At 58.5% G+C, this 14,231-nt stretch overlaps 2 protein-coding genes and 1 long non-coding RNA gene across 9 annotated transcripts; 2 read left to right on the forward strand and 1 right to left on the reverse strand.

Moving 5' to 3' along the window:
* Positions 1 to 2,581: 2,581 nt before the first annotated feature.
* Positions 2,582 to 8,251, reverse strand: MED20 (mediator complex subunit 20). 4 transcript variants are annotated; one of them, XM_072918714.1, is made up of 5 exons: positions 8,119 to 8,251; positions 6,194 to 6,345; positions 5,217 to 5,470; positions 3,666 to 3,942; positions 2,582 to 3,390 (listed from the first exon to the last, which is right to left on the reverse strand). In XM_072918714.1, the coding sequence occupies exons 1-5, from the start codon at positions 8,130 to 8,132 to the stop codon at positions 3,299 to 3,301; spliced, it is 789 nt and encodes a 262-aa protein (XP_072774815.1). In that variant the 5' UTR covers positions 8,133 to 8,251; the 3' UTR covers positions 2,582 to 3,298. The 4 variants fall into 4 exon arrangements, with proteins under 4 accessions (XP_072774815.1, XP_072774816.1, XP_072774817.1 ...); XM_072918715.1 differs by having other exon boundaries at positions 3,365 to 3,390; positions 3,628 to 3,942; positions 8,119 to 8,250; XM_072918716.1 differs by lacking the exon at positions 2,582 to 3,390 and having other exon boundaries at positions 3,699 to 3,914; positions 8,119 to 8,250.
* Positions 3,452 to 3,796, forward strand: LOC140680668 (uncharacterized). Its single transcript, XR_012052022.1, has 2 exons — positions 3,452 to 3,568; positions 3,677 to 3,796. It is a non-coding gene; the product is annotated as an uncharacterized lncRNA (long non-coding RNA).
* Positions 8,252 to 8,260: 9 nt separating the features above from the next.
* On the forward strand, positions 8,261 to 13,604 carry BYSL (bystin like). 4 transcript variants are annotated; one of them, XR_012052019.1, is made up of 8 exons: positions 8,261 to 8,528; positions 8,601 to 8,754; positions 9,313 to 9,451; positions 9,562 to 9,695; positions 9,834 to 9,994; positions 10,793 to 10,895; positions 12,394 to 12,810; positions 13,304 to 13,604. XR_012052019.1 is itself a non-coding variant. In XM_030291882.4 (7 exons), exons 1-7 carry the CDS (start codon positions 8,261 to 8,263, stop codon positions 12,740 to 12,742), a joined length of 1,308 nt encoding a protein of 435 aa, XP_030147742.2. In that variant the 3' UTR covers positions 12,743 to 12,861. The 4 variants fall into 4 exon arrangements, 1 of the variants encoding a protein (XP_030147742.2); XR_012052020.1 differs by lacking the exon at positions 13,304 to 13,604 and adding an exon at positions 13,207 to 13,224 and having other exon boundaries at positions 12,394 to 12,812; XR_012052021.1 differs by lacking the exon at positions 13,304 to 13,604 and adding an exon at positions 12,935 to 13,015 and having other exon boundaries at positions 12,394 to 12,799.
* Positions 13,605 to 14,231: the final 627 nt, after the last annotated feature.

Here is a 14,231-nt window from a genome sequence, read left to right on the forward strand (position 1 = left end):
CGCCCCCGCCCGTGACGTGCCGGGCTTTGTGAATCGCGGGGCCGAAGTTCGGCTGAGGCTCGGCAGGGTAAATAAGGGTGCTGCGGAGACAAAGAGGCGCTTAAAGGGGCCCCCGAGTGGGTGGGGTGCGGTGGGAGGTACCCCACGGGGTCCTGAGGGGATGGGGGTGCTGAGGTGATGGAGGGAGCGCGTCCCACAGGGGTCCCTGAGGGGCCACAACGGGGAGGTGTGAGGGCTTTGAGGTGATGGATGCCTTGAGATGGAGATCCTGAGGCGATGAGGGGGCACCCCGGAGTGGGGGCAAGGGAGTTCTGAGGTGATGAAGACCGTGAGGGGATTGGGGGGACACCTTAAAGGGTCCCTGAGGTGATGGGAGGGACAAGGGGGGGCTGCTATGGGAAACCCTGAGGTGATGAGGGGCACCCCAAACAGTCCCTGAGGTGATGGGGGGGGGACAAGGAGGAGGTTCTGAGGTGATGAAGATGCTGAGGGGGAGCCCCAAAAAGTCCCTCAGGTGATGGGGAGAACATGGAGGGGGGTGTGGGGGCTCTGAGGTGATGGAGGCCCTCAGGTGATGAGGGGGGACACACCAAGGGGTCCCTCAGGTGATGAGGGGACACACCAAAGGGTCTCTGAGGGGATGAGGGGGACACCCCAAAGGGTCTCTCAGGTGATGGGGGGGTCAAGGAGGCGGCTATGGGGGCTCTGAGGTGATGAAGACCCTCAGGTGATGAGGGGGGACACACCAAAGGGTCCCTCAGGTGATGGTGGGACACCCCAAAGGGTCTCGAGGTGACAGGGAGGACACCCCAAACGATCCCTGAGGCGATGGGAAGGGTCCAAGGGGGGCTGTGAGCACCATGAGGTGATGGAGAACCTGAGGTGGGGGCTCTGAGATAATGGGGTCACCCCGTTTTGACCCTGAAGCTGCACAGAAATCCAGGCTGGCACAGCTGCAACGTCTAAGAATTAAAATTGGAGGGTAACGATCCTCACTCTCTTTGTGAGATTAAAAAAATGCCACGGCACAAGAACAGAACAAAAGCCCCAAATGTCCCCCTGGGGTGGCAGAGAGATTTGGGACTGGCTCTGCCACTGAAGCACTTGTCATCCTGATAACATCACCTGTATAAATAAATATAAATAATAAACCATGCAAGGGTGAGGCCTCCATTCCCAAAATCCCTCTTGAGAATGAATTTTATTCCAATTTAGGGAATAAAACAACGCTGACAAAGATTATGAGAAGTGCAGAAGCAGAAAAAAAAGGATCCACAATGGAGCAGGATCTCAGCGTGGCCACCTCTACCTCTAAGAAAACAACCCAATCTTCCAAACTGTGATTTGACAACCAAAATGAAGACCAGGGGTCCCTTTTTGGAACTGCAGGAGCAGCACAAGGAATTAATAAAACCCCAGGAATCCCCAGGGATTCCAGCACACACTTCCATGGTTTTTAGGCACACGAGCAGAGCGTTGACATCTCTGGTTACGGAGCAGCCTCGGGAATTAACAAAGCATTACCAACATTCACCATGACTAATCTGCTCATTAACAGGGGGGTTTTGTTTTGGATTTTTTTTTTTTTAAACCTTTTTTTTTTAACTTTGTAATGGGAAACAGGACAGGGATAACCATCCCTGTAAATCCTGGTTTGTTTCCCTAAGTTTTCCCAGTTTAACCACATGGAACGGCAGTGAATTTCCACCACTGAACAGCCCCACACAAGTCATGAACCTGGGGCTAAAAGCTGCAAAAAAATTCAGTGTATTCACTTAGGGGACATTGTGCTATTTCTTATGGCTCATGAACCGCCTCTTTCTGGGCCCTGTGCTGATTAAATTTATTAAATCCTCACAACTAAAAGCTCTGAGCACTCTAACATTAATTAGGTTTGCAAGTATAAACAACAGAGCATCATATTTATAAAAAAACAACACAAGAGTTCTCAGCCAGAAAATCAAGCCACAAATCAGCTGGTTTTTTTTTTTTTTTTCTTTTTGCTTCATATAAAAAACCTGTTTAAGACAAATTATTTCTGTTTTCTTTGCTCTTCAGACTCGTATGGGCAAGGAACCAACCATATTTTTTCTGGCATGCTTTCCAAACAATATTTTTTCTGGTGCTTTTCCAGGAATATGAAGGAAAAAAATAATATTGAAGTGATACCATTATCTCTTACAATGAATTTTTGTCTTTTATTGCCCAAATCCTTCCTTATTCCATTGAATCTGAAGCCATCAGGACTTCTCAAATGGTGTGCAGGGACAGGATATTTATTATCGACCTTAAAAACAATGGGATAAAGCAGCTGGAATTCTCTCAGTGCCAGACAAAGCTCCTGCCAGGCTTATTTAGTTTATTTTTTAATTTACCCAAAGCCTTCATTGAGAGGCAGCAGATTTTGACATTCCTATCATCTACAGAGCATGAAAGCAAGGTAAGAACGTGCCAGGAACAGGAAAATTAGAGAATTCCTGGATTTTTTTCCACAGGGCAATGTTTGTTTGGGGGCATAAAGCTCTTGAAGCAAATCCAAGAGAAAACTGAAAATAAACAACACAAACCAGGACAACCCTCCTCCCAAAACAGCCTTTTATTGGGGTGAAATACACCAAAACACCGCTGTGGATATAAAAAAATATAAATGTAAGAGATTTCTGTAGTCTCAGAAGCTCTGCCCGTGCTTTTGGCTGGAATTTCTCTTTTCCCTGTGAATAAACAGCAATTCCCTGCATGAAACACTGTCCAAAAAAACCACACAACCAATGGATTCAGTAATCCAAACCGTGGAGGACAGCCAGGATTAAACATGGCAAAGCTTTGAAACGGGAAAGATCCAGAAGGAAAAACTCCTGGGGCTGCCTCGTGGGCCACGTTTTGGAGGGACTCCTGCTCCAGCCAGGATCAGGATCCAGTCAGGAATTCCAGGGGATCTGGAGGGACTGGGGATCCCAGGATCAGGATGCAGTCACGAATTCCAGGGGATCTGGAGGGACTCAAGCCAGGATCAGGATGAGTCAGGAATTCCAGGAGATCTGGAGGGACTCCAGCCAGGATCAGGATGCAATCAGGAATTCTAGGGGATCTGGAGGGATTCCTGCTCCAGCCAGGATCAGGATGCAGCCAGGAGGGATCAGGATGCAGCCAGGAATTCCAGGGAATCTGGAGGGACTCCAGCCAGGATCAGGATGCAGCCAGGAGCTCTAGGAGATTTGGAGGGACTCCTGCTCCAGCCAGGATCAGGATCCAGTAAGGAATTCCAAGGGATCTGGAGGGATTCCTGCTCCAGCCAGGATCAGGATGCAGCCAGGAGGGATCTGGAGGGATCTGGAGGAACTGGGATCCCAGGATCAGGATGAGTCAGGAATTCCAGGGGATCTGGAGGGACTCCAGCCAGGATCATGATGTAGTCAGGAGGGATCTGGAGGGACTGGGGACCTCAGGATCAGGATGCAGTCGGGAATTCCAGGGAATCTGGAGGGACTCCAGCCAGGATCAGGATGCAGCCAGGAGCTCCAGGGGATCTGGAGGGCTCAGGATGCAGCCAGGAGGGATCAGGATGCAGGCAGGAGCTCCAGGGAATCTAGAGGGACTCCTGCTCCAGCCAGGAGGGATCTGGAGGGCTCAGGATGCAGGCAGGAGCTCCAGGGGATCTGGAGGGCTCAGGATGCAGGCAGGAGCTCCAGGGATCCTCTTCACCTGATGCCAGCCACGGGCACCTGCTGCTGCTTGCGGATCTTGTTGAAGAGCTCCATGTACTGCACCATGGTGTCCCCGGGGCTGTAGGTGCTGTCGTGCTTGGAGCCGAACACCGACGGGATCCCGGGCGTGTGGCTGCCCATGAAGCTCTGCATGAACTCCATCAGCAGGTTCCAGCAGTCGTTGGCGATCACACAGGGGCAGTATTCCACCTGGGAACACATCCCCAGAGCCCTGGAGCTGCCAGGAAGGACACTATTCCACCTGGGAACACATCCCCACAGCCTCGGAGCTGGCAGGAAGGACAGAATTCCACCTGGGAACACATCCCCATAGCCCTGGAGCTGCCAGGAAGGACAGAATTCCACCTGGGAACACATCTCCATAGCCTTGGAGCTGGCAGGAAGGACAGAATTCCACCTGGGAACTCTGGAGTCTCCCTGCAGGGAAGGCTTTTCATGGAAACATCTCAAAATATTCAGCATCTAACAAGGATGGGTAAATACAAACCAGACAGGACATGCTGGGAACATGCAGGAGACCCTTTCCAAAGGGAAGGGAAGGTAAAATGCAAAGGGAAGGACAGCAAGCCCCCAAATCAGCACTGGAGGGGTTGTTTTATCCCTTTTTCCATGCTGATTAACCTGAGGGATGGTGCTCGTGTTGTGCAGCTGGAATTTAATCAGCTTTTCATCAGGATGGCATTCCTGCAGGGATAGCCCTGGAGCACCAAGGATTAAACCTTGGGAGAGGAGATCCAAACCTGCCTGCTGCAGCAGCAGCACGACTGAGACACGGACAGGACTGGGATCATGGAATGGTTTGGGGAAAGGAACCTTAAAGCTCACCCAGGGCAGGGACACCTCCCACTGTCCCAGGCTGCTCCGATCCCAGTGTCCAGCCTGGCCTTGGACACTTCCAGGAATCCAGGGGCAGCCACAGCCTCTGTGGGACATCTATTCCAGGGTCTTCCCACCCTCACAGGGAAGAATTTCTTCCCAATATCCCATCTAGCCCTGCCCTCTGGCAGTGTGAAACCATTCCTACTTTTCCTGGAACTCCATCTTCCCTGTTGGCTTGCTTCAGACACCCTCAATGAGATCACCCCTAAACCTTCCTTCTCCAGCTTCTCCCATGGAATTCCCCAACTGAGACACAGACAGGACAGGGATCATGGAATGGTTTGGGGAAAGGGACCTTAAAGCTCATCCAGGGCAGGGACACCTCCTACTTTCCCAGGCTGCTCCGAGTCCCAGTGTCCAGCCCTCACAGGGAAGAATTCCTTCCCAATATCCCATCTAGCCCTGCCCTCTGGCAGTGTGAAACCATTCCCACTTTTCCTGGAACTCAAGGCCCTTGTAACTCAATCATCTCTCTCCATCTTCCCTGTTGGCTCCCTTCAGAGCCGATCACCTCCCTTCACTGCGATCACCCCTGAACCTTCCTTCTCCACCTTCTCCCATGGAATTCCCCTGGCTATCCAGGCATTCCCCACATTCCCAAAGGGCTCTCACCTCCACGGAGATGCCCCTGGCGCTGGGGCCCATGGTGACCGTGCCCAGCTTCACCAGGAAGTCGCAGTACTGGTAGCGGGTGCCGCGGCTCTCGATCTTGTTGGCCTTGGCGTTCTGGAAGAAGCCCTTGAGCTTCACCATGAGGGTGTCAAAGTTGGCGTCGGCCACGAGGCAGGGCCCGTTCTCGAAGAGGGCGAAGCAGCTCAGGGGGTACTCGGAGTTGTGCATGACGTACATCAGCTTCCCCGTCTGCCCTGGAATGACAGCAAAGAGCCGGGCTGGAAAACCAAATTCCTGCCCTAAAGCAGCTCCTCTTCCTGCCTCTTGTCCTCCTTGCTTTAATTCCGGATCCTCACAGGTTTATTGTATCCATTCAGGGAAAAGGTTGGATTTCCTTCTGGAAAAAGAAATCCTCGGCAGCAGCGGGATAAAACATCAGCACGGCTCGGGGTCAGGTGAAAGGAGAACCCCAGGAGCACCCACCTCCCACCCAGTGCCCGAGGGAGCCTGGGCTCCCTCTCATCCATGTTCCAGCTGCCAAACAAGCAGGGAAAAGCTGCTCTGGAAGATTCCAGTGGGTCTGGCTGGGAAATAATGGATCAGCAGAGCTGGGGTTGTGTGGGCTCACATCAGAGCCTGGAAGGGATGTGGGGAGCCAGGGGAGGAGGGAAAAGGAAAGGGGAAAAGAGAAAATGAGACAGGGAAAAGGAGAAAGGGGAAAGGAAAGAAGGAACTGTAGAATCACAGACTCATGGAAGTTGGAAGAGACCTTCAAGATCAGCCAGTCCAACCCTCAGCCTAGCACTGCCACTGTAACTCCTAAACCCCTAAAATCATCAACCAGCATCAGATCCAGGCGCCTCCAGGGAAGGTGGGGAAGGAGAAGGAGGGAAGGGAGAGAAGGAGGAGAAGGAGAAGGCCGGGGTGGAAGAGAGGAGCTCGGGGAAGGGCTGCCCGCTGCCCGCGGCGCTGCTGACCCTGCGTGCCGAGGGTGGCCGCGGTGTGGTAGGTCTCGCAGTCCACGCCGAACGTGCCCTGCTTGTCCGCGCCCAGCGCCTCCAGCCGCCGCGCCAGCAGCTCCACCGTCTGCTGCACGCTCTTGCCCTCGGCCACCGGCACCTGCGACACGCTGCGACACGGACCGGGGCTCACGGACCCGGTTCCATCCCCATGCCAGGAGTCTATCCCGGTGCTGCCCTCCCATTCTAGTCTATCCCAATTCCGCCCCCATTCCAGGAGCCCTTCCCGGTTCCATCCCCATTCCATGAGTCTGTCCCGGTTCCATCCCCATTCCAGGAGTCTATCCCGGTTCCATCCCCATTCCAGGAGCCCTTCCCGGTTCCATCCCCATTCCAGGAGTCTGTCCCGGTTCCATCCCCGTTCCCAGTCTATCCCGGTGCCGCCCCCCCATTCCAGGAATCTATCCCAGTTCCATCCCCCCATTCTAGGAGCCCTTCCCGGTTCCATCCCCATGCCAGGAGTCTATCCCAGATCCATCCCTATTCCAGGAGTCTATCCCGGTTCCATCCCCATGCCAGGAGTCTATCCCAGTGCCGCCCCCCCATTCCAGGAGTCTATCCCAGATCCATTCCATTCTAGGAGCCCTTCCCGGTTCCATCCCCATTCCAGGAGTCTATCCCGGTTCCGCCCCCCAGTTCTAGGAGTCTGTCCCGGTTCCATCCCCATTCCAGGAGCCTTTCCCGGTTCCATCCCCATTCCAGGAGTCTATCCCAGTTCCGCCCCCCAATTCTAGGAGTCTATCCCGGTTCCATCCCCATGCCAGGAGTCTATTCCGGTGCCGCCCTCCCATTCTAGTCTATCCCAATTCCGCCCCCATTCCAGGAGTCTTTCCCGGTTCCATCCCCATTCCAGGAGTCTGTCCCGGTTCCGCCCCCATTCCAGGAGTCTATCCCGGTTCCATCCCCCCATTCCAGGAGTCTATCCCGGTTCCATCCCCATTCCAGGAGTCTATCCCGGTTCCATCCCCATTCCAGGAGCCCTTCCCGGTTCCATCCCCATTCCAGGAGCCCTTCCCGGTTCCGTCCCCCCATTCCAGGAGTCTATCCCGGTTCCGTCCCCATTCCAGGAGTCTATCCCGGTTCCACCCCCATTCTAGGAGTCTATCTCGGTTCCGTCCCCGTTCCCAGAGTCTATCCCGGTTCCGTCCCCCCATTCCAGGAGTCTATCCCGGTGCCGCCCTCCCATTCCAGGAGTCTATCCCAATTCCGCCCGCATTCCAGGAGTCTATCCCGGTTCCGCCCCCATTCCAGGAGTCTATCCCGATGCCGCCCCCCCATTCCAGGAGTCTATCCCGGTTCCGCCCCCATTCCAGGAGTCTATCCCGGTTCCATCCCCATTGCAGGAGTCTGTCCCGGTTCCATCCCCGTTCCCAGAGTCTATCCCGGTGCCGCCTCACATTCCAGGACTCTATCCCGGTTCCATCCCCATTCCAGGAGTCTGTCCCGGTTCCATCCCCGTTCCCAGTCTATCCCGGTGCCGCCCCCCCATTCCAGGAGCTCTTCCCGGTTCCATCCCCATTCCAGGAGTCTATCCCGGTGCCACCCCCCATGCCAGGAGTCTGTCCCAGTTCCGCCCCCCAATTCCAGGAGCCCTTCCCGGTTCCATCCCCATTCCAGGAGTCTGTCCCGGTTCCGTCCCCATTCCAGGAGTCTATCCCGGTTCCACCCCCGTTCCCAGAGTCTATCCCGGTTCCATCCCCATTCCAGGAGTCTGTCCCGGTTCCGTCCCCATTCCAGGAGTCTATCCCGGTTCCATCCCCATTCCAGGAGTCTATCCCGGTTCCATCCCCATTCCAGGAGTCTATCCCGGTTCCATCCCCGTTCCCAGGCTATCCCGGTGCCTTCCCCCCCACCGGAGCCCGTCCCGGAGCCGCCGCTCTCACCAGGTCACCCCCATCCCGCCGGCGCCACCACCGGAACGGGCGGGACCGGCCCACCGGGAAGAGGCGGAGCCGCCCCGGAACAGGCGGGGCCGATCCCGCGTGTCGCTGCCCGGTGCGGTGCCCGTGTTCCCGGTCCCGCAGGATGCCCAAGGCCCGGCGGGCGCGGGGCTCCGGCGCGGCCCCGGCGCTGCCCTTGGCCGAGCAGATCCTGCAGGACGCGGCCCCGCGGGTGCGGGAGAGGCGCGGGGCCGGCGCGGAGGAGCCGGGCGGGGATGGCGGCGGGGACGGCTTCGTGGACGCGCGGCTGTCCCGGCGCATCCTGGAGCAGGCGAGGCGGCAGCAGGAGGAGCTGGAGGCCGAGCACGGCCCCGGAGCGCCCGCAGCCCCCCGGCAGCGCGGCACGGTGCTCGGTGAGCCCCCGGTAAGCCCTGGGGAACCGCCGAGGGTGCGCGGCCCCGGCTGAGCCAGCGTCGCTCCCGCAGCTCCCGGCTCCGACTCGGAGGATGATGAGGAGTGGCCTTCGCTGGAGAAAGCGGCGGCGGCGGGACCGAGCGGGGACTACGGCGGGGAGGTGGAGGTGGACCCCGAGGACGAGAAAGCCATCGAGATGTTCATGAACAAGAACCCGCCGCTGAGGTGACCGACCGGGGGGCTGCACCGGGCAGGGGCCACCTGCCTGCACCGGCTCTGCCCTGGCCGGTGTCAGCCCCATGCGACCCCCGGTTCCCCCCCCCTGTCTCGGCCCCCGACTCAATCCCTGTCCCACGTCAGCCCCCAGCTCACCCCCATCCCGTGTGATGTGATCCCATCGTGTCATCCTCCCACGACCCCGATTCTCCCCCTGGTCCCGTGCTGGCCCTGCACAGACCCCAGCTCACCCCCTTCCCTTGTCAGCCCCTGGCTCGCCCTTGTCCCCTGCCAGCCCTCCCTGGTCCCCGCTGACCCTGTCCCTTCTTTGTCCCTGCTGACCCTGTCCTGTGCCAGCCCTCCCTGATCCCCTCTGACCCTGTCCTGTGCCAGCCCTTCTTTGTCCCCACTGACCTGTCCCATGCCAGCCCTCCCTGGTCCCCCCTGACCCTGTCCCGTGCCAGCCCTCCCTGATCCCCACTGACCCTGTCCCGTGCCAGCCCTCCCTGATCCCCGCTGACCCTGTCCCTCCCTTGTCCCCGCTGACCTGTCCCGTGCCGGCCCCAGGCGCACGCTGGCCGATATCATCATGGAGAAGATCACGGAGAAGCAGACCGAGGTGGAGTCGGCGCTGTCCGAGCTCTCGGGCTGCCCCATGCCCCAGCTCGACCCCCGTGTCCTGGAGGTCTACAGGGGTGTCAGGGAGGTGAGGAGGGGCAGCTGAACCCACAGCCACCACCCTGAGGTGACAGCGTGCTCTTGTCCCTGCTGTCACTTCCTCCAGTCATGGCCTGGCCCGTGTCCCTGTCTTTGAAGGTGCTGTCCAAGTACAGGAGTGGGAAGCTCCCCAAGGCATTTAAAATCATCCCTGCCTTGTCCAACTGGGAGCAGATCCTCTACATCACTGAGCCAGAGACGTGGACAGCTGCTGCCATGTACCAGGCCACCAGGTAAGGTCACCTCAGGGACCCTCTGCCACGGGATTTTTGGGGTTTTTTTCCCCATAACCAGAGTCAGATTTACAAAACATCAACCTGCCCATTTGACCTTTTTTCCTCATCCATCCCTTTGTGCTTTGCTGAACCCAGGATATTTTCCTCCAACCTGAAGGAGAGGATGGCCCAGAGGTTCTACAACCTGGTGCTGCTGCCACGGATCCGGGACGACATCGCTGAGTACAAGAGGCTCAACTTCCACCTGTACATGGCTCTGAAGAAAGCTCTGTTCAAGCCAGCAGCCTGGTTCAAGGGTAGGGGGTCCTGTGGGGTCTTCTCAAGGGTAGGGGTCCTGTGGGGTCTGGTTCAAAGGTAGGGGGTCCTGCAGGGTCTGGTTCAAGGGTAGGGGTCCTGCAGGGTCTGGTTCAAGGGTAGGGGGTCCTGCGGGGTCTGGCTCAAGGGTAGGGGGTCCTGTGGGGTCTGGCTCAAGGGTAGAGGGTCCTGCAGGGTCTGGTTCAAGGGTAGGGGTCCTGCAGGGTCTCATTCAAGAGTAGGGGGTCCTGCAGGATCTGGCTCAAGGGTAGGGGTCCTGCAGGGTCTGGTTCATGGGTAGGGGGTCCTGCGGGGTCTGGTTCAAGGTTAGGGGGTCCCGCAGGGTCTGGTTCAAGGGTAGGGGTCCTGCAGGGTCTGGTTCAAGGGTAGGGGTCCTGCAGGGTCTGGTTCAAGGGTAGGGGTCCTGCAGGGTCTGGTTCAAGGGTAGGGGTCCTGCAGGGTCTGGTTCAAGGGTAGGGGTCCTGCAGGGTCTGGTTCAAGGGTAGGGGGTCCTGTGGGGTCTGGTTCAAGGGTAGGGGTCCTGCAGGGTCTGGTTCAAGGGTAGGGGTCCTGCAGGGTCTGGTTCAAGGGTAGGGGTCCTGCAGGGTCTCATTTAAGGGTAGGGGTCCTGCAGGGTCTCCTCTGGGCCTTGGCTGGCTGCCTGAGGGGCTGGTGCATGACAGGGGCTGTCCAGCTGCTGCTGCTGCTGCCAGAGTGGTGATTTGTAGGGGGAAGGGGCTGAGCCCCAGGGTTCTGTGTGGGGATGGAGGTGGTCGGTGCCTGAGTGTCCCCGTTCCCAGGGATCCTCATCCCACTCTGTGAGTCCGGCACCTGCACGCTCAGGGAGGCCATCATCATCGGCAGCATCCTCACCAAGTGCTCCATCCCCGTCCTGCACTCCAGGTGAGGCCCCGAGGGGCTGGAGGGGAAGAGCTTCTCCTCCAGGGACCCTGGGAAATGCCTTGGATCTGCCCCTCGGCCTCTGCAGCCCCTCGGAGGTGCTGAGGGGTCACTCAGCTCCCTCTGGGGTTGAGATTCGAGGCTCAGCTTTGTGCCCGAGTCCCCAGTGCTCCATGGCTCCGGTGCAGTTACCCCTGACCCCCATGGTCCCTCCTCTGTCCCCACGGCTCCAGCCCTCGTGACTCCATGGAGAGTCACTGTGGCTCCAGCCTGGCCCCTCTCATGCCATTCCTTGGCCCCCATGACTTCAACCTGTGCCTGTTCTTCTGACCCCGTGGCTCTGTCCCCTGACCCCTCACCTCTCCTGTGTCCCCATAGCTCCATTCCCTGACCCCTCACCTCTCCTGTGTCCCTGTCCCCTCACCTTTCCCGTGTCCCTGTTCCGTAACCCATCACCTCTCTTGTGTCTCTGTGTCTCCATCCCCTGACCCATCACCTCCTGTGTCCCTGTGTCCCTGTCCCCTCACTTTTCCCATGTCCCTGTTCCCTATCCCCTCACCTCTCCTGTGTCCCCATGGCTCTGTCCCTGACCCCTCACCTCTCCCGTGTCCCTGTCCCTGACCCCTCACCTCCCCCATATCCCTGTGTCCTTGTCCCCTGACCCCTTCACCTCTCCTGTGTCCCCATAGCTCCATCCTCTGACCCCTCACCTCTCCTGTGTCCCTGTCCCTCACCCCTCACCTCTCCCGTGTCCCTGTCCCCTCACCTCTCCTGTGTCCCTGTCCCTAACCCTTCACCTCTCCTGTGTCCTTGTGTCCCTGTCCCCTCACCTCTCCTGTGTCCCTGTCCCTGATCCCTCACCTGTCCTGTGTCCCTGTGTCCCTGTCCCCTCACCTCTCCCGTGTCCCCATAGCTCCATCCCCTGACCCCTCATCTCTCCTTTTTTCCCAATGTCTGCATCCTCTGACCCCTCACCTGTCCTGTGTCCCTGTGTCCCTGTCCCTGACCCCTCACCCGTCCCGTGTCCCCATGGCTCTGTCCCCTCACCTGTCCTGTGTCCCTGTGTCCCTGTCCCCTGACTCCTCACCTCTCCTCTGTCCCTCTGTCCCTGTCCCCTCACTTTTCCCATGTCCCTGTTCCCTAACCCCTCACCTCTCCTGTGTCCCTGTGTCCCTGTCCCCTCACCTCTCCTGTGTCCCCATGGCTCTGTCCCTGACCCCTCACCTCTCCTGTGTCCCTGTCCCTGACCCCTCATCTGTCCTGTGTCCCCATGTCTGCATCCTCTGACCCCTCACCTCTCCCGTGTCCCCGTGTCCCTGTCCCTGACCCCCCACCCATCCCGTGTCCCCGTGTCCCTGTCGTGTCCCCGTGTCCCCGTCCCTGACCCCTCACCCGTCCCGTATCCCCGTGTCCCTGTGTCCCCGTGTCCCTGTTGTGTCCCCGTGTCCCCGTGCCCTGACTGTCCGTGTCCCGTGCCCTGACTGTCGGTGTCCCTCCCCAGCGCGGCGCTGCTGAAGCTGGCCGAGATGCAGTACAGCGGTGCCAACAGCATCTTCCTGCGCCTGCTGATCGACAAGAAGTACGCGCTGCCCTTCCGCGTGCTCGACGCCCTGGTCTTCCACTTCCTGGCCTTCCGCTCGGAGCAGCGGCTCCTGCCCGTGCTGTGGCACCAGAGCTTGCTGGCCCTGGCCCAGCGCTACAAGGAGGACCTGTCCTCGGAGCAGAAGGAGGCCCTGCTGGAGCTGCTCAAGTTCCACAGCCACCCCCAGATCTCGCCCGAGATCCGCCGCGAGCTGATGAACTCCAAGACGAGGGACGTGGAAGGGGAGCAGCCGGCGGCCATGGAGTGAGCAGGGAAGGGCTGGAGCCTGGCCTGGCCCTGGGATGCTGCTGGGTGCAGCCAGGAGCTGGATCAGGGGTTCCTTCCTGGGTCAGGGTGTCCCTCCTGGGTCAGGAGCGTTTCTCCTGGATCAGGGGCATCCCTCCTGGATCAGGGTGTCCCTCCTGGATCAGGAGTGTTCTTCCTGGATCAGGGTGTCCCTCCTGGGTCAGGGGTTCCCTCCTGGATCAGGGTGTCCCTCCTGGATCAGGAGTGTTCTTCCTGGATCAGGGGTGTCCCTCCTGGATCAGGAGCATCCCTCCTGGGTCAGGAGCATCCCTCCTGGATCAGGGATGTCCCTCCTGGGTCAGGAGCATCCCTCCTGGATCAGGGTGTCCCTCCTGGGTCAGGAACATCCCTCCTGGGTCAGGAGCGTTTCTCCTGGATCAGGAACATCCCTCCTGGATCAGGAGCATTTCTCCTGGATCAGGGGTGTCCCTCCTGGGTCAGGGGTGTCCCTCCTGGATCAGGGGAGTCCCTCCTGGGTCAGGAACATCCCTTCTGGATCAGGGATGTCCCTCCTGGGTCAGAGGTGTCCCTCCTGGATCAGGGGAGTCCCTCCTGGATCAGGGGTGTCCCTCCTGGATCAGGAGCGTTTCTCCTGGATCAGGGGTGTCCCTCCTGGATCAGGGGTGTCCCTCCTGGATCAGGAGCCTCCTCCACAGGCTGTGCCACAGAGCCGGACTGCGCACCCCGTGCTGCTGTCACGGGCCAGGGCAGCCCCTGTGCCCCCCAGGAGCCCGGTGCCACCAGCACTGGGACACTTTGTCTTGTTCTGTACTCGGAAATAAAACCAGAGCCGTCAGTCTGGGCTGGCTCTGCCTGCCGTGGTCCCAGCCTGTCCCTGTCCCTGTCCACAAATCCCCCCAGGCTGTACTTCCTGAAGCCACAGGGCCACTGTCCTCACTGTGCCCAAGTGCCAGCTCAGCTGGAAAACCCAGGGGGGACTTTTCCACCAGGCAGCACTTCCCTGGCACCACCCCGAGCTGTGCCAAGGGAGCTGCCTGCTGCTGTCACCTCCTGGGTCCCCACACCCCTCTGCCTTTTTCCTGCTTTTGTTTGAAGGAAGGCAGAGGCTGATGGGCGCAGGAGGAGCTGGGCTGGCACAGAGCACCTGGCACTGTCCTCTCCTGCCACCCCTGCTGCCTCCTCACCTGCAGGAAGGTTTTTGGCTCCATCACCACCCCTGAGCTCCCTCAGGCTCCTCATTCCACCCTGGAACTCCCAAGGGATCCCCAGCACCAGGGAAAGATCCCAGCCCCACCCTGGCAACTACACAGACAAACCCTCGAGCCACTGGGTTCTTTTTTTTTAGTTTAAAATATTTTATTGCAACATCACAGGGTTCTCTGGCTCTCCCAGCAGCGGGACTCGTGCGAGTGAACACCAAACCAGTTTACTCTTAAGTTAAAAATTCATTTATATAGATATATATGTATATATAAAAAATGAAACACATT

Source organism: Taeniopygia guttata, chromosome 26, assembly GCF_048771995.1.
Source record: "Taeniopygia guttata chromosome 26, bTaeGut7.mat, whole genome shotgun sequence".
Lineage (NCBI taxonomy): Eukaryota > Metazoa > Chordata > Aves > Passeriformes > Estrildidae > Taeniopygia > Taeniopygia guttata.

Bases quoted from the DNA above. Each gene is read 5' to 3' on its own strand.
- MED20 (XM_072918714.1), bottom strand. The intron at 3,943-5,216 runs GTGAGAGCCCTT...CCTTCCTGGCAG, and splicing joins CCAGGGGCATCTCCGTGGAG to CTCCAGGGCTCTGGGGATGT. The intron at 3,391-3,665 runs GCCCTCCAGATC...TCCTGGCTGGAG, and splicing joins AGCTCCTGCCTGCATCCTGA to TCCCTCCAGATCCCCTGGAA.
- BYSL (XM_030291882.4), top strand. From the start codon at position 8,261: ATGCCCAAGGCCCGGCGGGCGCGGGGCTCCGGCGCGGCCCCGGCGCTG. The intron at 8,529-8,600 runs GTGAGCCCCCGG...TCGCTCCCGCAG, and splicing joins GCAGCGCGGCACGGTGCTCG to CTCCCGGCTCCGACTCGGAG. The intron at 10,896-12,393 runs GTGAGGCCCCGA...GTCCCTCCCCAG, and splicing joins ATCCCCGTCCTGCACTCCAG to CGCGGCGCTGCTGAAGCTGG.